At 38.8% G+C, this 23,027-nt stretch overlaps 1 protein-coding gene across 3 annotated transcripts in view; it reads right to left on the bottom strand.

Moving 5' to 3' along the window:
- Window positions 1-9,554: 9,554 nt before the first annotated feature.
- sh3gl2a (SH3 domain containing GRB2 like 2a, endophilin A1) overlaps window positions 9,555-23,027 on the bottom strand; it is a 35,432-nt gene continuing 21,959 nt past the window's right edge. Inside the window, exons 2-10 of one of the 3 annotated variants that reach the window (XM_071505033.1) lie at window positions 18,941-19,009; window positions 17,904-17,976; window positions 16,520-16,663; window positions 16,046-16,179; window positions 15,801-15,959; window positions 15,403-15,506; window positions 15,086-15,201; window positions 14,025-14,036; window positions 9,555-12,260 (exon numbers count right to left, since the gene is read on the bottom strand). In XM_071505033.1, the coding sequence (XP_071361134.1) occupies window positions 12,064-12,260; window positions 14,025-14,036; window positions 15,086-15,201; window positions 15,403-15,506; window positions 15,801-15,959; window positions 16,046-16,179; window positions 16,520-16,663; window positions 17,904-17,976; window positions 18,941-19,009 (1,008 nt within the window). In that variant the 3' untranslated portion in view covers window positions 9,555-12,063. The other 2 variants (XM_071505034.1, XM_071505035.1) reach the window with 2 other exon arrangements.

Genomic DNA, 23,027 nt, shown 5'->3' with positions numbered 1-23,027 from the left:
GTCTGGGTGTCTCAAGTGAAGAGATGAAGAGGTAAACCCAAGTCATCCAGAGTCAGACAGAAAGAGACAGTCCTATCAGTCCAACACCTGGATGCAGGTTGAGGCCTGAAAGCTGCAGGTATTCAGTAATAAGGTTATAGATGCACATATTATAACAAAAACCAAGACTTTGGATTGCGTGTGTGCATGTCATTGAGTTTGCACGCTTGTATGCTTATATGCATGAATGTGTGTATGATATGTGCTGTGCTAGCAGCTTTATAACCTGAAGCACCTACACTCTGTCATGCATAGAGAGGTTTCAGCTACACAATGGCAGAGAGATGGGTGTGACTGTCTTTGGGATTAAAGTAGGAGAATAGATCCAGAAAGAGACAGGTTCCACTGCCCGGCCCGCTGAGACTCCTCCTTAACACCGAGCGGGGAAATCCTGACACTCTTTAATGTGACAAGATCTGTATCAGTGGGAGTTACATTTAGCTTTTCTTAAGTCTGAGTTGATAATAAACGTAAATTACACTTCTAAAGGTGCCAGGTTTGAGCCTGTTCCCTCCTGTAAATGTGAGCTGATGAAACTCCTTTTTTAATTTTTTTTTTTTTTATTTATAAATTTATTCTGATTCCTTTCTGCCCTCAGGTTAATTGATTTGTTTGTGTATCAACTTTTTGTTTGGGACAGCATTTGAATGGACTGATGGATTTGCACACCAAATGTTGTCCCATTTTACTGTTTTGCATGCTGAGCGGCTGGCACCATTTGTCATGGAAGCCTTTCTCTCTGCTTCACTGTTGGCTCACACTTAAAGAGCCTTTTACAAGCTAAACCACTGTGGACAATTTATGACCAGGAATAAGTTACACTGAAGTTTATGTGCTCAGTGCTGCCAAATAACCCTGGCTCAAAACCCAGTTTTTCAAATTTAGCCTGGTGTAGTGGAGGGTAAGCTTATTGTTTTATATGAAGTGCCTAATAAACTCTCCATCATTGATTTTCTTCTCTGAACAACAGTTTCATTCTGCCTGTGTTCTAACAATATTTTGATAAGGTACTGCCTTCGTTAACCCTATTTCTGTATTTCCTCTGTTTTTGTATTATCATGCAAAATATATAAATACACTATATACATTATTACAAATCAGCTGCTTTGATATTTTTGCACCCTTTTTTGCATATTTTCAAGAAGTCTTGATCATAGAGCCAAAACAATTTGTTTAGTCATCAATCAGTTGATCGACAGAAAGATAATCAGTCAAATAATCAGTCCAACTATGTTGATAACTGAATAATGTTTTTGAATGTTTTTAAGCAGAAATGAAAAACACCTGCTGGTTCCAGCTTCTTAAATGAGAGGATTTAATGCTTTTCGGTCTCGAACCTGACAAAATCAGTTTCAATCGACGAATTGAAATGATCAATGAAATTAAATGATAATGACAATAATTAAGTTTCATCCCTTCTTCATTAACAGTTTTAATTTTGGTCACGTTTAAACTACTATTTTGCAAAGTTTCTTTTTCATTATGAAACATACAGGTCATGATTTTTACATGTTTTAAAAATGTTAATTTGTTTCCTCTGTCCTGCATGTACATGTGTGATGCTCCTAACAGACAGAGTGACAGACAAAGGACACACAGCATGTAAATCATTATGCATGAGTGAGAGAGATAAAAGTCTCCAGAAAAAGGGAAAGAAGGATGGAAAAATGATTTTTTTCATTATCAAACAATATTAGGTGGATTAGTGTAGACAGCTATGGAAGAAAAAAGTATGTATTATAACTGTTGTACACTTTTCTTGTGTGATGCACCTGATGAAAGCAGGATTGTTTTTGTTCTCAAAATGCTTTGGCAATAATTTTTGTTTTACACTGGTGCTAATTAAGCTTAATTAAACTGACCTGAAATGAGACTGACAGCATGAAGTTAATGTTGTTTTAAGCTCTGTCTCTGTCATTATGAAGCCTTATCTTCCCTTTTACACCTTTTTAATTCAACGTCCACCCTTTAAGGACTGGTCCGTACCAAGATGAAGCCAGATGAAGAAAGGTGAGGTCTGACACACTCTGCCCAAAAGTTTGGTGAAGTTGAATCAATTATTGATCATCATCGGGGAAGATTTTTGGCTATATTTTCACACACACACACACACACACACACACACAAACACAAATGTTTCCTCTCTCATTTAGGTTTCAGTTTGTAAGCCTAAGTGACAGAGACCTTCACGGGGGACAGAGCTGGTGTCGTGAGTGAATCCAGAGCTGGAAACAAACTCAGACCTGACAGACAAGCGTGGCGTCAGACCCTCAGAGACCCTCACGGTATGATTAACAAATATGCAAGAACACACACACACACACACACACACATAAAATACCTGCTGGCACTCACATGTTTCTTTCGGTCTCCACCTCCTGTCTTTTCTCTCCCTCTCTCTGCTGCTGCCGCCATATAGCTGCCTGACCTGTCTTACTGCCTCATTTGTCATCTCCAATCACTCGCTCTTTGAGCGGCTCTGACAGACAGGGGTATTAGCTGCCTCTGTCTGGTGTTGAGAGCTGGGCTTTCCTGCTGAATAGAGAAACTATGTATGAACGCCACAGGAAAACATGTAATGACACACACTGCTGCACTCCCACCAACAGCTGCTCCTCAGAGTGGACGAGTGTGAATGTGTGTGTGTGTGTGTGTGTGTGTGGATTTCTCTTCTTTTCTTTTTTTTTTGTCTTTATGTCTTCTTTTTTTTTTTTTTTTTAATTCTTCTCTTGTGTGTGTTTGTAAGTGTGTAGAAAGTGTAGAAACCGGTGGCGGAAGAGGTAATCAGATCGTTTCTTTGATTAAAAAGAGCAATGCCAAACTAAAATATTCCATTACAACTCATTGTTGGAATATCACTCAAATAAATTATTCAATTACTATTATTTAAATGTGCATGAAGTGTCCAAAATAAACTCAATGTAGAAAAATGGTCTCTGTTAATTGTTACACTGTTACATATTATATTATTGGATTATGAATACTGATGCATTAACATGTGTGCAGCATTTTACAGTTGTAGTTGGTTGAGCCGGAGCTAATGTTTGATATTTTATATACTTTTACAGCGCATTATATTTATAAGATCCTCATATGTCTGTATGTAAAGCAACGAAGTAGAAGTATAAAGTTTGACGTAAAGTACTGCACAAGACTCTCAATATTTTCTCTAAAGTACAGTTACTTGAGTAAATGTGCTTTGTTACTTTCTACCACTGGTAGAAACTCAAGACAACGAGAGAGAATGAGTTAGTGTGTGCTGCTGCTGATGTGAAGTGTGAGGTTTGTTTCACTTCCAGTCGACTACATTATAGTGGAAAAAGTTACACTTCGTACTTTGCCACAGAAAAACACTGAGAAATCCTCACAAAACAACAAAAAGTCAGAACATACAGATGTTTTTTTCTAGATTAAACCATCCAACAGTATACTAAGTAGTTAAATTAGCTCTAGATGAACAACTCCATCTATTCTCCTACCTTAACCCTTAACATGATCCTTTATGCCTCAGTATAATAACTGAATCCTGTAGGCCTATATAATTTGTTGCAAATACTTTTGCTAAAGTACACTTCACAATCAAGGTTTGTTTGTTTTTTTTCCACAAAGTGATATTTACTTCAGTAAATAAACCTCTCTATAATAACAGAGATTTGAAACAAATGAAAGCACCTGTGTTTCCCACTGCATTCATTTCAGTGGCCTCAAGGATGGGCCAAAGATTTATCAACTCCACCAAGAGGTTATGTTTTCATATTTTTTTTTTTCAATCTCTGTGTATGACTTATCAATTACTTTCAGTCAAAGATGGTTTTGGAAAATTTCCACCTAGGTCAAAAAAACATTGTGGATAATGGTGGATATCACCAGCTTAAGTGTATTTGATTCTTCACACGTGTCTGTTTGTCAGCAGGATTATGCAAGTACTGAACGGATTTGCACTGAACTTGGTGGAGGAATGGGGCATGGGTCAGGGAAGAACCCATTAAATTTTGGGGCAGCTCCAGATCATTTACTATAAATTTTAATTTTTTTCTCTGAGGTCTGGTGTGTGTTGTTTGACACTGGCCTTGGTGTAGGTCTGCACTCTCTGACTTCCCTTCCACTTGCATTTTTTACTGTACATTTACTATGTATTTTAAATAATGTTTCACGACATAAATAAAACCCAAATTGACAAGAGTAAACATTAAACCTCAGAATCACTGTATTAAAAATCTCATGCCACAGCTAAGACTGTGGACAATGGATCGAATGATGAGGTGCTGTGGTTTAAAGAAAAGTTTTGGTGCCTTTTGGTCTAATACAACAAAAACAATGAACATGCAATAGATCCAACTTCATGGAGGTTATTATTTAATATTTTGGCTACCCAATTTATATTAATGAGGGTAGATAAGCACCTAATGCAATAGCATCAGGACAAACAACATCCTTCAGAATAATCGATGCAGCAGCGCCTCTTTAAAACAAACAAAAAAATGATATTATAACCTTCAGATAGACTTTATTACAAGACTACTGTGTCAGACTGCATTAGTTTTAGCTAAGTTTATGTCATAAACTGCCACCTGGGTGTATTTGGAAACTTTGAGAGAGTAGATGTGCCAATATCAGTATCTTCTTTCATATCAGAGTAAGAGGTAGAACCAGTTTTAATGAACTATATGTCATGACTGTATCAGAGTTTGATACTTATTGTTCCCTTGGCCTCATTGACTCATTGAATATGTGGAACAGGTCTGTAACTTGTGTGTGTGCTGCGGTTGGGGGTTGGCCAGAACCCAGATGCAGAACACCAGTCATGCATTAATAATAGCTGTGGTTGATTCAAGTGTCAGATATGATGGAGTGGTTCACTACCATGCCGGTTTAAGCTTGCCGTGGCTGGCTACTTGAGCAGCTGACTGAGTGTGCAGCATTGCTTCTCTTTACACGCAAACTAAATAAGCTCCTGCAGACAGGCCAGTTTAGCTGGATTTCACGAGGAAAACTTCCTCAGCGAGGATCAAAAATAGCTGCTCTGATTGAAAACACAAATCAGAGGCTCATAGAAATGACCTTTTATCTTGGTCATGGATCATCTGGCACTTAAACACAACATGGTCAGTTGTTAGAAATGTTCAGCGGGCATGTAAGCGTGTCAGTGTCTGTAACACAGGCCGTCGTGGGCAGGCACAACGGCTGTGAAGGACTTTTAGAAAAAGTAGCTGCTGTCTCTGTGGCGCTGCGTCCAAGCAGGCCACCCACCAGGAGAGAGGGTCTGAGGAATGCTTTTTACTGGATTGCTTGTCTTGTGTCCCCCCCCCCCTCCTCCTCTTCCTCCTCTTCAGACCTACAGTGTTTGTGTGTGTGTGGGCATGTGTCATAGATGCCATTACATATATTAGCTGGGAGAGAGGAGTGTGTGTGTGTGTGTGTGTGTGTGTGTCTGTGTGTGTGTGTGTGTGTGCATGTGAGGACCACTGAGTGCTTGTTTGCCTGGACGTGGATTTTCCACGTGCACTGTGACCACCAGTGTTGTGGTTTTGAGTCAGTGGTAGTTTTCTTGCAGCTTGCTGACAGGCTTTTGAAGCAAAGAGTGTGTTTTGTGTTTTTTCTCTTTTGATAAGTTGATTATTTGATAGACAAAATTAAAATTGAAAATTATCAAGTGACATTTTTTGCGAGCAGGCATCAGGTTTTGACAAGAACGAAGAGGGTTTGCCACTTTGCCTATCATGAGTCCAACAGTGTTATAGGAGACAATGTTGAATACATGGGGCACTCAGCTTCTCACATGTGAATATTTGCTGGTTTTCCTGGTCGTCTTTGATGGAGAATTTAATACCTCTGGGCTATGGACTGTGTTCAGACGTTTGCATATGTAAACTTGAGCTTTTTGTAAAATGTGATGAGCATTTTTCATTAATTTTTTTATTCATTTTATAAACCAAACAATTGATAGATTAATCAAGAAAATAATAGCTCAATTGTTAGTTGCAGCCCGACTCACAGTTTTCTGAGACTATAAATACCAGAGATCCTTTCAGAGAAAGTACTGACTCAAGAATCCAGAGAGGTTTGTTGTCATTGTCTCTGTCAAATTAATTACAGTGTGAGTAAGATGCCACGTCAGTTTAAAGATAATAAAAATCACACATAAAAACACTTTTTAGCGTCAAGAGGCAGCCGAAGCCAAAATTTGCGGAAACAATTACATTTTTTTTTTGTTTTGTTTTTTTGTTCTTCATTATTAATCATTGAGGATTTTGCCAATAACTGATTCATAATGTCTATCACACGTTCCCAGAACCCAAAGTGACATGTTTTGTTTTGTCTGACTAACAGCCCCAAACCTAAAAATATGAAGTTGACTCAGTTTTAACGATATTGAAGAGAGAAAAACTGGAGTAACTGGAACCAGAGAATATTTGGCTTTTTTTTCCCTCTTTACTCTGGTGCTGAATATATACACGCTAACAAAATGGACTTGAAAGAGCATTATTAAAGAAGTTAGCATGCAAAGGCTTTTTTTTATTTGCTGCACTTGACAGGAGGTACCTTTTTTATGAGTGGTGGAAGAAGTATTCATATGATTTACTTAAAAAAGTAAAAGTAGCAATTCACTATGTATAACTTCTAAAAGTCCTGTGTTCAAAATATTATGTAAGTAGAAGTATGAAAGTATTAATAGCAAAATACACTTAAATTATCAAAAATAAAAAATTATGCAGGGAGATTAGCCTTTCTCAGTGTTATATAATACTGTGCTGACTATTATTATTTTTACAGTTGGATGAATGTAAGAAGTGTTTTGGAGTTGCAGCTAGTCGAGGTGGAGCTCATTTTGATTATTTTTATACTTTTGGGTTGTTACAGTACAGTACAGTAATGCATTATAATGTACGAAAATGTATGAAATAATGATATAGGTTTTTATGCAAAAACGTAACTGGTAATTGTAGATGTCAAATAAATGTAAAAGTTAATTATTTGTCTCTGAATCGTAGTGAAGTGTAAGTAAAAAGTCATATAAAAAAGTAAATTACTTTTAACCATTTCTTCAGTCTCTGGTTAAGGATGATGTTTTTTTGAGGGTTTTTTTTTCCTACCTTCAAACTAAAAAACACCAAATATAAAAAAAGACAGAATCACCAGAAGAGATAAAAACAAGTAAGCCACATGCTGAGCATTACAAGTGTCCCACCACTAGAGGATGCATTATTTCTAGCATCAGTTTCACAGAGCAGCAGAGTGAGTGAAACTCAGGACGATAGCTGGCATGGTTTCATAAACAGCATTTAATAGGAGACGCCCTGTATCCACAATATCCACCTGTACACATATGACAATGCCAGTTACTGTAGCTGCTGGTAAACAGAAGTGTATGTGGAATTATTAGCAAACTGTAACCGGTCAAACAAAGTTCAGGCTGTGCCTATATTTGCTGTGATCAAAAGGGTGACGGACCACTGGGTGTGTGACTGTGAGGTTTACATGCTCTGATGCTATTCAAACGATAAAGATGACTTATTCTGCTGTAGGATGTTATAACTCCCCACCCCCACCCTCACCCCCACCCCTACTGGATCAATCTCGATGCAGTGTGTGTATAATGAGTGTGTGTGCTGCAGCGCAGAGGGAGAGTGGGGGTTAAACTGTGCGAGAAGAAAGGGTGTAGCCAGATTGACTGGTGGTGAGAGAGAATGGGTGGGGACCAAAAGGTGTCATCACACGTCTGATGTTAACTGTTACACGGTTATAACCTCAGCTGGCTTATCAGATTGTCACGAATGGGAAGATCCTCGATATCTTACTATATTACTCACTTAACATACTGCAGCTTCAGTGTGCAAAACTCCCACAATTAATCATTAGTGCGTTATCACATGGTTATCTTCATCAAATGATACTGTCAAATAAATCTCTTCAGAAATGCAACGGTCATTGTCCATAGGTTATACAAACAGTAACAAAAAAAAATGTGCAACCTATACAGAAGTATGTATTTGAAATGCTATAGTGTAGTCCTTTTGAAATTTTAATGTCATTTATTAGGCACATTGTAATACTATAGCTGTAGGTGAAGTAGCCAGGAATCCGATGATTGCATCAATTTCATTTTATGTTCTGTCTAAAGGAGTTGCATTTCTTTTTTTAAGTGATTAGCAGTTATGTGTCAGTGTCGCTCACATGGAGGGGTAATGGTACAGTGGAAACATTTTTGCAAGCATGCTATGATTATTAAGGTAATGCTGTGAAAATAAGGAGGAATGTTTGCAAACACATGATCTCTATGCTTATGAATAAGCATTGAAATTTTTGGCATTTTTCCGAAGACTAAACATGCAAATTTAGTGTTTTGCACTTTTAGTTTGGCTGTTTGCACATTAAAAAATTTTTTTTTGCAATCATGCTGAAGTTCGACTCAACTGAGTAATGTTGTTAAAAAAGATAGAAGTGGGGCGAGCTGGTAGCTGAGTGGTTAGGGCGTGTACCACATGAGGCGGGTTGCTGGTTCGACTCTTTCCTGCATGTCATTCCCTCTCTCTCTGCCCCTTTCCTGTCATTCTCTACTGTCCTATAAAATAAAGGCACAAAAATGTTTGTCCACGTGTGGCATTGATTTAGTAACAGCATGAACTTTGTGTTAAGGTGAGCCAGCTACATTCTGAGGAACGAGCATGTGATTTAATGTATCTTGAAGGTAAGAATTTAGTGAGTCATTTTGGTTCTTTGCATTACGAGTTGTGGATATTGAAATTATTGTAAATCAACCATAAAAAGAGACTTAACTTTCAGAATAATAGCAGTTTCAGTACTTTCCAAAAATTTACACACACTCCAAAGTAGCTGTATCCGTCAGATTAATGTAGTGGATTATGAAGCACAATATGTCCCTCTATAGTGGAGACAAGTACCTGAGTGCAATTTGACTGTACTTGTTCTTAAGAATAGAGCTTGAGCAAATCTACTTTTTTACTTCCAATCACTGCTGATAGTAGCTGGTTTATTCTGTTTTATTACAGCTCTACTATAATTCTTTATTTGTACAGGTTGTATAAACTTTGCATTGTGTTTCACAGCTTACATGTGCATACGTTTCATATCTTCTGGAGCCTTTAAGATGCTTTAAGCTGTAGTTGTGACTCTGATAATGTTGCCCTAACAGGATCATTATGACATTTCAGTTGTCTTGAAGGTACAAAAGAGATTTTCCTACCTGGCCTACTTTTTCTTGTTTGGATTCTTGCAAGAGGACATGAAAGAATCCACCAGGAAAATAAATAATGCATCTATTTGCTGAGCCAGGTCCCTGCTTTGCCTTCTCCATGTAATGAAAAACAACAACTAGAGAGGTGTAGTGAAGCGAAATAGCTGCTTTGCAAGATATCAAACAATTTTATCTTCAGTTTAGGGCTTAGGTCAAAATTAATTCTAATTAAAATTTGCTTGTTTTTTTTTTTTTTTACTTTTAGCTTCAGTTAAAATCTTGAGGACGTGCATATGAATGAAAAGTTGTCACAGCAAAACCATTTTTTGGTTTTTATTTGAATAAATTACATTGACTTATCACATTTTTTTTCCTTTACATCAAGCATACAGTCTTAGAATCCAGTGCAAGAATAAAAGAAAACAAAACCAATACAATCCAAAGACAATCATGTGCAGCACAGAGAATCCCTCCTTTCACATTGCTTCTGGATAATATACTGTATATATACATCTATACTGTATGTGTATACTTTTGTCACAGTTACAAAAATAAGATACGTTACTGTAGATGCGCGACTATACACACAAGGTGAAAACAAAACACAGAAAAGCTGTACAGTCCTCATTGAGGGCAAAGATACACACGATTGTTAAAAAACAGTGAAAGAGAAAAAGAAGGAAGGAATTAGATCACCTTTAAAAAAAATAAATAAATACATGACCTCTTCAAACTGTACCGTTATTCTTCCCCAGCCAACAAAGTATACTGTGTTAAAGTTGTGCTTCCCTTAAAAAAATAAATAAAACAACACTTTAATGTGGGTTATCAGTTGATTTTGCATCATTATTGTAATTCTACTGAATATAATGAATTGGTCCTTTGATTAAAGAGACATCCATGTTTGTTTTAATGTTGAACACTGTCAGAGACAGTATATCTTCAATACCTCAGCATCAGAGGTCCTCTGCAACCCCGTCCCTGTGCATTACATGTACAGTATGCAAACCCAAACACACATCCCCCCCCCCAAGTACACGCACAACATTACGACAAGATGGGTGAAAAAATAGTGTTACTGCTGCACAGATCATTTTGCAGGAGGGTTGATACATTGTCGACATCGCAGAGAATAAAATTCTATAATGGGTGCACTGTGGCACCTCACTGCTCAGCTGACTAAAACATGTAAAAACCAAGGCTGGTTTGATTTCTAGATTATCAGTACAACAGTTAGAGAAGGGAAACAAATCCCACACAATACTGCATACAAGCAAATAGCTGGTTAGGGAAAATTAAACATCATGTAGAATATCTAACAATTTTTCTGAGGTCTGACATGACATGGAAAGGGAAAACCAGTGGCTTTTTGTCCGTATTATCATGAAGAAAGGGGTTTTTAGTGTAAGTTGCATCATTTCAATGAATAAAACATCTCCACTGAGACAAAAAGAAATGATTTCTTACTCCACTTTGCCATTTGCGCACTCCTTTGTCCTCATTAGAAAGTATTTGAAAGAGTATTGTTGTTGGCTATGTCTAGTTTTTTCTTCATCAATGGCTTATAGACAGCTACGACTACAGAATGCTAATCGGACTAGTAGGGATGCAGCAAAAAGAGCTACACCTTCAGCTCCAGAGAAAACAGTTGCCCCAGTGAGCAGTTAAATCCTATAAGTTATTATATCACAATACATCGACCATTTTTCACACAAGTTGCTGATAAAATACACATCGGAGGATTGCAATTTATGCACCATAGTTTTCTTACGTCACTTTAGACAATTTAAACTTCACAACTTGTGTTTTTGCAAATCATGTCATCACTTCACTAATCACTGGCTCAGATAAGTAATGTCACATACTTAAGAATACAGTTTCATCCCCCCCACCCACCCCACCCCACCCCCCTTGATAAAAATACCAAAGAACTAGAGATTGCAAGCTTCACCCTGTTGCACTGAACAGTTTTACTGACACCTTGCTGTTGGAGTTTATTCGGGTTTCTGTAGGTAACTTTGGTATCTAAATCACATATGACCAATCACACGCACATGTTGATATACAAAGAAATAAAGGTACAATGAGTAATGTTCGTTGCATTATTACAACTACATGAATCTGTCTAGAAATTGTTAAAATGTGAGGACGTCCTTTGGACAGAAGCTTTAGAGCATGACAAGGACGTGGTTTCTCCAGAAACAGCCCATGCATGCCAAGAGACGACTACAGTTAAAAATAAGGAATATTTAAAACGAAACAAAATCAGCTCAACATATCTTTTTTTTTATATAAGATAAAATGTTTAACACTTGAAACCATGCTTGACCTAGAGTCTCTAACAAACATGAAGCACGTGGACCTTTTTTTTTTCCTAGTATGTGAGAAAAAGGTTTCTATCTACTGTAGAGTTTTCCACATAATACAGTGAATGAGAGAGAAATGTGAATTTGCAAAGCTGGTCTAATAAAATCTTGACGGACTGACAGCCAACTTAAACCAAGACAAAAGCTGGGACAGAAATGGATAAAATGACTATGGAAGCCTGAAGGTACCTCCTAGGATAAGGGGAAGCAACGACATCAATGCAGATTTTTCCTCATTTAAAGTTTTTACGATCAATTGATGCATACTTGCTTTAATTCGTCGTCAATCTTGTTCATATCTTCATTCGTTATTGTGTTGTTGCTGTTTTGACTCCTTTAAAGTGGAGCGCAGGTGGTTAGTAGGAATGTTTAGGAAAAGGTTATTGGGAATACCGGGGGGAGGGACTGGAGGCCAGGATTTGTTTTGCCACTGTCGCAGACACAGCTGGTAGTCGTGATGTCCTAGTGAGGCAGCGGCACCAGGATATCCACGTAGTTGATCGGGAAGAAGCCAGAGTTGCCGTGCAGCATACCCTCGTACCAGTTTTCATCAATCTTATTGGTCAGGGTGATGATATCGCCTTCCTTGAAGCCTAGCTCCCCTTCGTTCTCAGGGTCAAAGTCGTACAGTGCACGACAGCAGGGCTGGTCCATAGGGGCTGGAGAAAAGGAAGACAGTTGGAGAGTTAAGAGAAGTAAAGGAGAGTTAAAGCCTGGTTTATACTTCTGTGTAGGATTGATGCAGAGTCTACGCTGTAGCTTACACCTTTGTGAGCATGTGTACTGGTGTGTCAGCATTGGTCTGCAATTACACTGCCAAAAGCCCAATTGGTGTTGGGGTTTCCATGCCAGTGTGTGTGTACTTGTCAATGGATCATGTTGGAGTTTGAGCTAATAAATGTTAAACCACAGTTACTTTTACTGAAAGCACTGCAACACAGAAAGGAGAGAAGATGTTGGAGGGGACGGTGTTTACAACCATTGGACTGATTGAAGCTGAAGGAGGGTGAGTTTTCAGTGCTTGTCCAACCACTGAGGGACATGGACGAGACATGCTACCAGGCGGACCAATCACAGTTGTGGCAGTCGGTGTCGCCGTGATGTGTAATTACATTTCTAGGGAGATGCATGTCAGGCTACACCCTAGGGTGCATGGCTACGCTGTGCCTACACCATACCTATGGCATCGATTCAACACAGAAATAGTGACCTTAAGAAGAGAGGCTACAAGTGGAGATAAGATGCTACACATAAATTAGAGGCACAATGATCACAAGAAAAGTGATCACAAGAAAACTTGTGAAAGGCTCACCTGGAGACCTGGCTGAAAGGGGGAAAGAAGAGAAAGAAGCAGAGAAAAGAGAGACACAAAACATGAACATCAGTGACTGCAAAATTATAACAAGGCGGACAGTGTTTAAAGGAAAAGTTCAGTATTGTGGGAAGTATGCATGTTTTCCCAAGGGTCTGTCTCATCAGTGTCTCATCACAAAGTATCGGTTGGTGGTTTGTACCCTTCGGCCTGAGGGGGCAATAATCAGTCCATTTCGTCTTAGCGCACTGCAGTGAAGCTAAGAAGACGCCGCACAGGAAAAGTAAGTTGGACAAGAAATAGTCCAGCATAACCCCATAACCAGCTGGGCTAACCGGCTGCTGGCTGTTGCCTCATATTTAGCATCCAGACATGAGGGTGGTATCGGTCTTATCTAAGTCCAAATGAATGAGCACATTTCCCAAAATGTCAGACTCTTCCTTTAACATTAAAAGAAAGATGAGACATTTGATTTTAAACAAAAGAGTATTCAGGGGTTAGATAGAAACAGCACTGCAGATGACCTGCACTGCAAACAAAAAAGGCAGACAACAAAAAAAAAAAACAACAAAAAAAACCCCCACTTCCACAAAATCCATTTAAAGAATGATAAAAATAAGAGTGATAGAGTGATTTTGCATCTCTTCCAAAGTCACTCTTGCTCACCTGGAGATCTTGCTGCAAAGGGGAAAGGAGAAAACAAAGGTGAATAACACCATTTTAGCAATAACATTTTTAGATGGATAAATGATGAATTGATGCATTAGTAGAGTAGGCGCAGTGATAAGGAAGTCATTGAACAACAAAGCAAGAAGAAACACAAGCTGGACAATAAATTGAAAGAGAGGCGGAGAGGAAGACTGACAAAGAAACAGGAGGATAAGACAGATCGGAAGATTGACATGAGAATAAAACAGAAATAGCAAATGCTCATCTGCTGGTACGCTTTTCATTGTCATTGTCGATCTGGCATTCTTTGTACAGTAAGCGGACGGCACTTGTTTTTCTGCTGTTTGTATCATTGTGTTAAAAAAAAGCCCCAAATAAACAAGAACGATGAGGTGATGGAAGAGATATGGTTATATCTCTCTGGGATTCACTTTTGTCTCACCTGGAGACCTTGCTGCAAAGACGAAAGAGGAAACAACACCAGGGAGGGGAAAGGAAACAGTAGAAGTGATTTTGAGTTTAAAATGGTGGGATGTTGCTGAAAAAATTAATCGATGACCATACAGACAGGAACATATTGGCAGAAAAAAAACAAAAAAAAAACACAAGTTTGACCTGGCTCACCTGGAGACCTCGCCCCTAGAAGAATGAACAAAAATCATAATGGGAAAGAGAAAAGTGCAAAATTGTATTTATTGGTTGTAGATTGATGAATATTCTGTTCATTACAGGTAATAACTGAAATGTTGGGAAAAGAGCTGGGAAAAAGAAAGATAAATTTAGCAAACAAAAAAGGTACCATAAATTCTCAAACATGTTTTCCCAGACTTTTATTTGAACCAGGTTATTCTAAAGTGTTTTGTTTCTGCTGTAAGAAAGACCAGTTTGATTTTTTTCTTTAATGTGGAACTAATGTTTGAAGTGTATGTGTATTTCTGTTTTTAAGTGTTTCTTTAAAAAAAGACCACTACAGTATGGATTTAATCTGTTCTCTTCTCTGGAGGACTTTTATTGTGAAACATCTGCAGCAAGTGTTGCGTTTCTGTAGCTTGATATTAAGAAATTAAAGTGAAATTGACAAATTAATCAGTTGGAGTTTTGCTATTGCACATAATAATAGTTTCTACTGATAAAATGCTGAATAGTATGCTCTTAACTTTACAATGCATTGCATTATAATACATGTACAGTATTTTTTTTCTTTGTTTCTTTCTTTGGCCTTTTTGACCAGCATCAGGATTGGCTTTTATTTGAGAATTTATAGTGAAAATTAAAAACATAGAGAGGGTTGTTAAGGGAAAGAAAAACATGAATTAATAGAAACTAGTCCAGAAACTATCCTTTCAAAGGGAAATATTACTAAAAATTTTACAGTTTTGTCCTCACGTCATATGAAACAGAAACTTGTGAGATTCACCAGTGAGAGAGTGCAGTGTTCTTACAGAACCAGGACTAGTTTCTGGACATGTTTCTGAACACTGAGGTTTACAGTCTGGGTCTCACCTGGAGAACGAGCGCTGTGGATGCCTCCATTGTGATTCTCACTGATGGAGAAGTCCAGAGATGTACGTGGTTTAGGAAGGAACTCTTTCCTTGGTTTGTTAGAAGTGTCCCTTATCCTGAAAAGTGGAAAACACGGAATGAATCAGTGCACAAATAACAGAGATTAACATGAACCACATTCAGTTCCTCTGACAGTAGTTGGTAAATAATAGTTCAAACATAACTACGCACTAACTCAAGCATCCTACAATGACACATGCTAAAAAAACTGAAAAAAAAACCACGACCCAGTGGAACAGAAAAATGTCAGCACTGACCGTTCATCGATCTTACTGGAGAGCTGTGTGAGGATCTCAGCAGCCCGGCTGTGGTACTCCACCTGTGCGTGGACCAACGCGGCAAGCTGGCTCACCTGTTCAATCTGTTGATGCACACAGAGGAAGCATGAGATATACTACACACTGACACCACTGGCTGATGATTGTTACTTACAACTCTGACCATTTAAGCTTGGGGTGCATTATTGTTATTAGTAATTAATTATTTTTTGTGAAAATAACTGTTAACTGTGAAAATGCCTGGCCCCAAGTCACATTTTGAGTTTGCTTGTTTGTTTGTCTGACCAACAGTCCACAAGCCAATTTACATTTACATAAACCAGAACAAAGCAGCATATCCTCATATCTGACCAAGCAGGGAGACCATTAACACTTACATCACTCTCCAACAGATTGAACATGCTCTGCTCAGCAATCTCCTTGGAGTCATCGAACTTCTCAAGTGCTTGTTTGATCTCGTCTTCTGTCACTTTGCCCTGACGTTTCTTCTTGTAGTCAAAGTCCAGACGGCGACCCTCCATTTTCTTCAGGTGATGCTGCAAAACAAGATCAGACAGTAAATCTGAATGCTTGACCTACGGATGACTTAGATTATTAGGTTTTTTTTTTTTTGCACTTGTACCTGAATCTCCTTCAGATCTTTTTCATGGAGGTTCTGCAGTGGATCAATGAAGTTCTGCTTGACCTCCATGTCCAGAGCATCCTTAACCTCTCCCAGCTCACGCATGGCTTCCCCAGCATCAATCAGAGCAAGGCCTGAAAAAGAAACACATTTAGACGATAAAAACACAAGTGCAACGCACATTTCAATGTCAGCGTGTGGTTTACAGAAAGGTTTATCTCCAGTAACACTATGTCATTAGAATCTACAGCAGATTTTGAAGACAGCTTTTTCTCTTGAAACAACATTTTAATACCTTCACTTGTGAATAACAAAGGAAACTTCATGCATCTTGTCTGGAAAATAGGCTCATGCATTTTTCATAACATTGTTGCTGCGTCCTTGAGGGAATAAAATTATGCCACTTTGTTCTTGTGAAGCCTATAAAAGTGTTTCTCCTCTTTCTGCAAGAAGCCTGAATATGCTTCAGCTCACCGAAGTTAGACTCCTCTCCGAGCTCCCTGCCAAACCTCTGCATGGACTCTCCGAGGATGGTCTCGGTCTGTGTGTAGCCCGGTCCCTTCTCCTGGCCCCGGATACGTGACATGGAGTTCATCATGCTCATCTTGGCTCTGGTGGCTATAAAGACAAGGCACTAATGAAACTAAACACCTCCAGGGCCAAGTGTTTTGTCAATGTCTTAAATTTGCAGTCAGATAACACAATACCTGAGGCACCAAAGTGAATCATATTAAAATGCTTGACTGTAATTTGTTGTTTGGAGTTCATTAGGTGAGCTGTGAGTTTCATTCTTTCTAACCAGTTCCCACAGTGATTACACTGCCATTAGTAGCAGAACGTGGGAAGGAATATTCAGTTATTTACTATTATGGGAAATTCAAATGTATAAAAGACCAATAGATCTCAAATAGATCAAAAACATCATGTAGAGGGATATAGATAAAAATCAGCATACATTACCAAATTAAAAAGAAAAAAAAAAATGGCAAACAGACCTTTATTTTAAATTCTGGAATTTATAACAATAATTGACTTGAAGAATTACTAATATAGCAGTTGTACTCTTTAAAATAAATTTTAATGTAAAGAGATATTTTCTGATATCAAAAAATATAATAGATATGGTGAATTCTGTATTCGCCGAATCACATGAATAATTATACTGATATTCAAATTAATAAAATATACTCTAATCTTTTGGAATTATCATCATCAACAACCTTTATTTATTTTCTCAGGGATACATTTAGGGGTGACCCTCACTTTCAATGACGCCAAGATTACATAAGCAGAAAAAAATCTAACCGAACAGGAGAAATACAAAAATCAATTACATTCAAATATACTGAGACTTAAAAACATATTTCTAAATTGTCCCAATGCAATTGGGGAATTGATATTTAAAATGCATTGTTGATTATTCCATAAGTCTGGAGCACAAAACCTGAAAGCAGTCTTTTCATGTTCTTGGTTTTCCCAAGGAACATGCAGTGTAATCCAGTCCTGATAGGCACCTGCACTGAGGTGTATTAGGGAAGTTATGTTATTTCGTAAGTTATTACCCAATAACTTTGGTAATTATAGTTTTATAACAATAAATAATTGGTAATTATAGTTATTTGGTATTTTGGTATTTATTACCAAATAATTTATTACTATATAATATCACCATGACCCAGGAGAGAAAGAAATATAGCTTCAACAATTCCTTTTCTATTATACATGGGGAAGCAGGTTCTATTTCTATATAAGAGGCCAGGTTTTGTCTGCAGCTTTTTTTTTTTTTTTTTTTTACCAGATTGTCAACAGGTTTAAAAGTAAGTTCATGCTAGCATCCTGCACAGCTGGTTTATGTCACCTGGGTTTGGCTGTAAATACTCAGTGGTCTTGGTCATGATGTCCAGCACTGCCCGAGCGGTGGTGTCCATCTTCTGTAAACCACAATGTAAAACGACATGTGGAAGGAGACAGAAACAGAACGTAAAGAAATAACATTTAAGAAAAGATGTGGGTCGAAACGAAAACATGTACTGGCTGAAAGACTGCCGGAAAGAATGAGAGGGATATAACAGCAATAAAACAGTTAATGGATTTTAAACCAGCCACCTACAAGATGAAGAAAAAGGATAAGAAAAGTTTTGCTTTGTTCTGCAGCTTGATGGTGAGAGAAAGACATGCAGAGCTGAGAGCCAGCATCACTTCTGTGTTCTTGTCTCAGTGTGATGAGACTTGCCAGCACCCAACAGTCCTTCTTTCCACATCACATTAGAACCTCTAATATTTAAAAACAAGGCATCACACGGAAAGATATACATGCACTAATGTGGTGATGTTTAAAAATACATAAGCACTCACATGTACATACATGTATTTATTATTGCTCACATAAAAAATGCTGCAATATGTTATTCAGGGCTTGAATGTACATGTTCATGGGAGCCCACACAAACACACTAAGATATGAGAGTCATGGTTTAAATAGAGTTTATAGAAACTAGTGGCAGTGCAGCAGCATGATGCCTCTACAGGCAAACATACTGCAGTGAACATTTCTAGGTTTGAATGTTGATTGTTCCTGAGTAGGGATGTCTGAAGAAGGAATAAATGAAATGATTTTTAAAAGATCAAGCAAAAACAAACAACAAATAGAGCTACAAAGCCAGCAGGTATCAACATGTTTTAAATCTTCGTTTCAGCTGTGCCCTCTAGCTTTTGCTTTGTAAAGTGACGGCTGGAGGACCACCAAAGATTTCAAAGTAAGCAGGTCGTCATTTTCTACCAATTTCTTTTGCAACCGGTTTACATTCAGCGTCGATGTCAACACTGGTAATAATCTCAAGGGGTGGTTGTCATTCTCAAAAAGATGACTGGAGATTCAGTAGAGTTTACTCTTGCCTTTTCCATTTCAGTGAAGTCCTCATCGAGCTTCGTTCCTTCTGCTCCTCCAACTTTCTCACTCACTTTCTGCAAAACAAGCAAAATGAAAAAAAAAAATGTTAAGGTTTAACTTTTTTCAGCTTGACAAAACTGTATTGCAGTGGGTGTAAATATTGAAGGTTGCAAATTCCAGAGAGGTCAACGCCAATTCAACAGTTCTCAGTACTGAAATGAAGATCATAATTGAAATGACACAAAAGTGACCTCAGCCATTGGTGAAGGGAGCAAGAATAAGGGGAAAAACTCGCAGCTGGATTCTGCACAGATTCAATAAATTAAAAAAAAAGCTCACAGGATTTGTAAGATTCTTGTCATAGACTGTTTTTGTTAAGGGCAAAATGAAGATGTTAATCTTATTATTTTATGCATTTCTTTGAAACTTTAGCCTTGATGATGAATTAATAAGATGAAAAAGGTACTGTTCTTATATATTAAATGACATCTATGTTGCAATAACAGAAGTGGTTTGCTTTGTCAGGGTTTGAAGTGTGAACCAGACTGTATCTGCAACATCTCCCGGTCACAACCTCTCCATTCCAATTACGAAAAAGTGACACAACAAATGCCCAAAACAACAATCAGTTTGACCTTGTGCTGCACAAAACAGATCACACTGCAGTGTGAGCCTCACATCTCACCAGCGCTCACAGTTAAAAATGTCGGGGGTGTGTTTGTGATCTTTACATCTCTGATAATCACCTTTAATAGAATAATCCTGGTGTTTTTTGTGTTATAAATGGGTGAACAGCTGAAAACGTCCTACAGCATCCTGTTAGTCATCTTGCCATCTTACCCCTTAGACTATTCTTGGAACTCCTCTGAGCCCTTATGTGGAAATATATACAGACACAAACAACGAAGGTGCACACACCAACATATAGTTTACAGTTAACAAAAGCACACACACCCCGTATATGCGGTCTAGATGAAAGACAGTGTGTGAGCCCCTGGCTTTAAAATAACAGTCAGATTCTCTATTACTGCTGGAGACAAATGTAGTAGGAGGGAGGGTGATAAAATATCAGAAATGAAGGAAGAGATGAAGTATGGGCAGCAACAAGCTGTTAATGTAGGCCTTTATAGCTTCAGACATGGCACACATCCATGTGCACAGACACACTCAGAAATAATTCCTCTGGGCTGCCGTCCCCTCACTCTCTGTCTGCTGATAACATACCCAGATCTGCCACCACCCAGCTTCGGTCTGTGATGTAACCAGACGCCTTGAGGGGGCAGCAATGTGACACAACGAGGCCAGACACGGCCTTCAGAGGAAGGACTGAGCGGGGGAAAACAGCTTTCAGGGAGCGTTACTGTGCGTGACTAAAGATATCGTGAAAGCTAAGGTCAGTGGGAGAAGTCTTTCCTCGAGTGAGACAGAAAAATCGCACTGTACATGTACTTCTTGGATGGGATGAGTAAATCTAATATTTTTGGCTATTAAATGTTCATGCCAGTCTTCACACTGGCACCGACGTAGGAAAGAGGATGAACGATCTTTTCAGTTTAGAGAAAAGATTCTAAAAGAGCAAAGCACTTGGTATTAAGCCAATAAAAATGAGATGTCTTTTTTTTTTCCGGGGGTTAAACACAGAGGGGTGATCTGTGACAGACAGAGCAGGGGGGTTTATAAGACTACGCCTGTGACAGAAGTTATGCAGTGTAAGACTTCCTGAGGATTGGTGCTCTATGAGTCATCTTAGCAAAGACTGATCCTACTTGTGAAACAGCTCAACATTCTCAAAGCAAAAAAAAAAAAACACACACACGCACGCGCACGCACGCATGCATGCACGCACGCACACACACACACACACACACACACACAGAGTGCCGGTTTAGCAGTGAGCCACATTTCCTGTCATTAGTTTCACCTACACATCCCTACAATATCTTCAAATCTTCCGTGAGCTGGTCGCCATGGAGACAGGTATCTGCCTGTGCCTGGTTTCTCAGGTAACTTCCTGTTATTTCTCTCACTACTTTTCTCATGTGTTGCATCCTTTTTTCTTCCCTCCTGTCAGACCTGATGATCAAACACTAATGGGGATACCTGCCTCACAACAACAGCATCATCACTGCTGGGTAGACAGTGATAATGGAGGTGTGGATGGCTCTCACGTGTGTGTTACACTGGATCCACCGCTGTGCCAACAGTGACACTTCTGGTGCTCAGCCAAGCCATCTAATCACATACTGTACTATTATAATTGCAGTTACATGTAACTAATGCCTGGTTTCAGATGTACACATGATGTAAATGCCAACAACAGATGGCACATGCCTCTTTTTGACCGAAACTGGAGAAAACAAGACTGCTTCCATTTGTGATTCACACCAGACGTAGCACATTTCTTAAAATCTTGCAGTAATATTTCACGGTGCATAACGGCTGCACATAATGACACAGTCACTGTTTTGGTGCTATTGGAGTATATTGCCAATTCTTCTTCTTCTGAGATTTATAAATCAGAACAATTCCCTCTCATGCAGGTTTGTATTAGCATGCACATGCAGGATTTGGAGCAAACAAATGTGCACAAGAACGATGAATATGAGGGTAGAAATGATCAGTTTTGAAAAGACTATTTTCCATTATCTGCAATTATCTTCTAAATCAATTGATTAAATATTTGGTCTGTGAAATGGTACAACTGTGAAAAATGTTCCTCACAATTTTCTAAATTGCTTGTTTTAACCGACCAGCAGTCCAAACCCAAAGATATTCAGTTTATGATCAGGCACGACAAAGAAGAGCAAAAAATCCTCATAACTGACAGGCTGACAAGGGAATGTTTGGCAATTTTGCAAGAAAAATTACTTGTCAACTAGTTGTTAGTAGTTGTTAGTTGTCAACAATTTTTTTCTTGATTGACTAATTGGTTTGCTGACAAATAATTTCAGTCCTAGAATAAATGATTGAAAAATGTAGTTTCTGCACAGGCCATTTGCGGACAGAGGATTTTCAATGCTCCAGCAGAAATATAAGCTCTTATCGGCCAATTTTTCAACTGAAGTCGACCACCACAAACCGCACTTCACGCAGTTGTACATTTCTGCCTCCTCTCACGGCTTGCACTGAGCAGGAGCATGCCTATTTTCCCCATATTTTCCTCTTAACAACCTCATGTGTACTTACAATCATTAGAAAATGGAGGAACTAAGTAATCGTGATTGCTGCACAATTAGACAGACAGTCTCACGTGCTGGTATTCAGGTGAGAACTGGTCAAATTTGACTCACAAATCTGATCCCTGATTGAAGAGAAAACCAACAGTGCTTTGAGCTCTGATGATCAAGACTGAAGACAACTGTAGTAAGAGCTCTGGAGGTGGTCGATGCAGACAGCCTCACCTCTCCTCAATCAGCATTCAGAGCTCTAAATTCAGCCATATCTTATTTATGTGTGTGTGAGTCTGTGTGTATCGCTTATCCTTAATTTCTTTGGCTTTACAGATAGTGAGGGGCTAGGGAGTCAGTGACAGGACAAGTCAGTCATTTCTCCAGCTAAATAGATAAGAAACAATCAGTCTAGCAGTGCCAGTGGGGGACCTACGTGTGGCTTGGGAGAAGCAGAGAAACGGGATGAATAAAAATGAGCTGTTGGCGGCTGTTTACAGTAAGTGCGCCAGTGCTGCTGTGCACTCTGCTGCCCATGGCTGCTGTCAGCGCATGTTCAACCCCCGGACACTTGCAAGTGGAGAGCAAAGACAGAACTAGTGTTGTGCTTTGAAGGCTGCACGCTGAAGAGACAGCTATTTATTACAATGATGGAAGGGAGATGTGTGCCAGGGTACACTAAGATAAATAAACACAGGCACACATACACACTTAGACACTGAAGGACAATACAGCATGTCACAGACAATAATCACAGCCCTGACAGTTCATCCTTTACTCCCAGTGACTTACTAAACGTAACCAAGCCACTAATCTCACCTATAGCCAGGAAACTATAGATGTGAAACCTCCCGGGGAACCAGCTATGTCACTGCACCCTCACACATAACTGATCTCTTTGTCCCCCTAATCTGTCCCTCACTCA

Source organism: Trachinotus anak, unplaced genomic scaffold, assembly GCF_046630095.1.
Source record: "Trachinotus anak isolate AG129_WGS33_773 ecotype Australia unplaced genomic scaffold, CSIRO_AGI_Tana_v1 ptg000019l, whole genome shotgun sequence".
Classification (NCBI taxonomy): domain Eukaryota; kingdom Metazoa; phylum Chordata; class Actinopteri; order Carangiformes; family Carangidae; genus Trachinotus; species Trachinotus anak.
The sequence above is the reverse complement of the archived record's forward strand: the minus strand, read 5'-3'. Positions and strand labels throughout refer to the sequence as shown.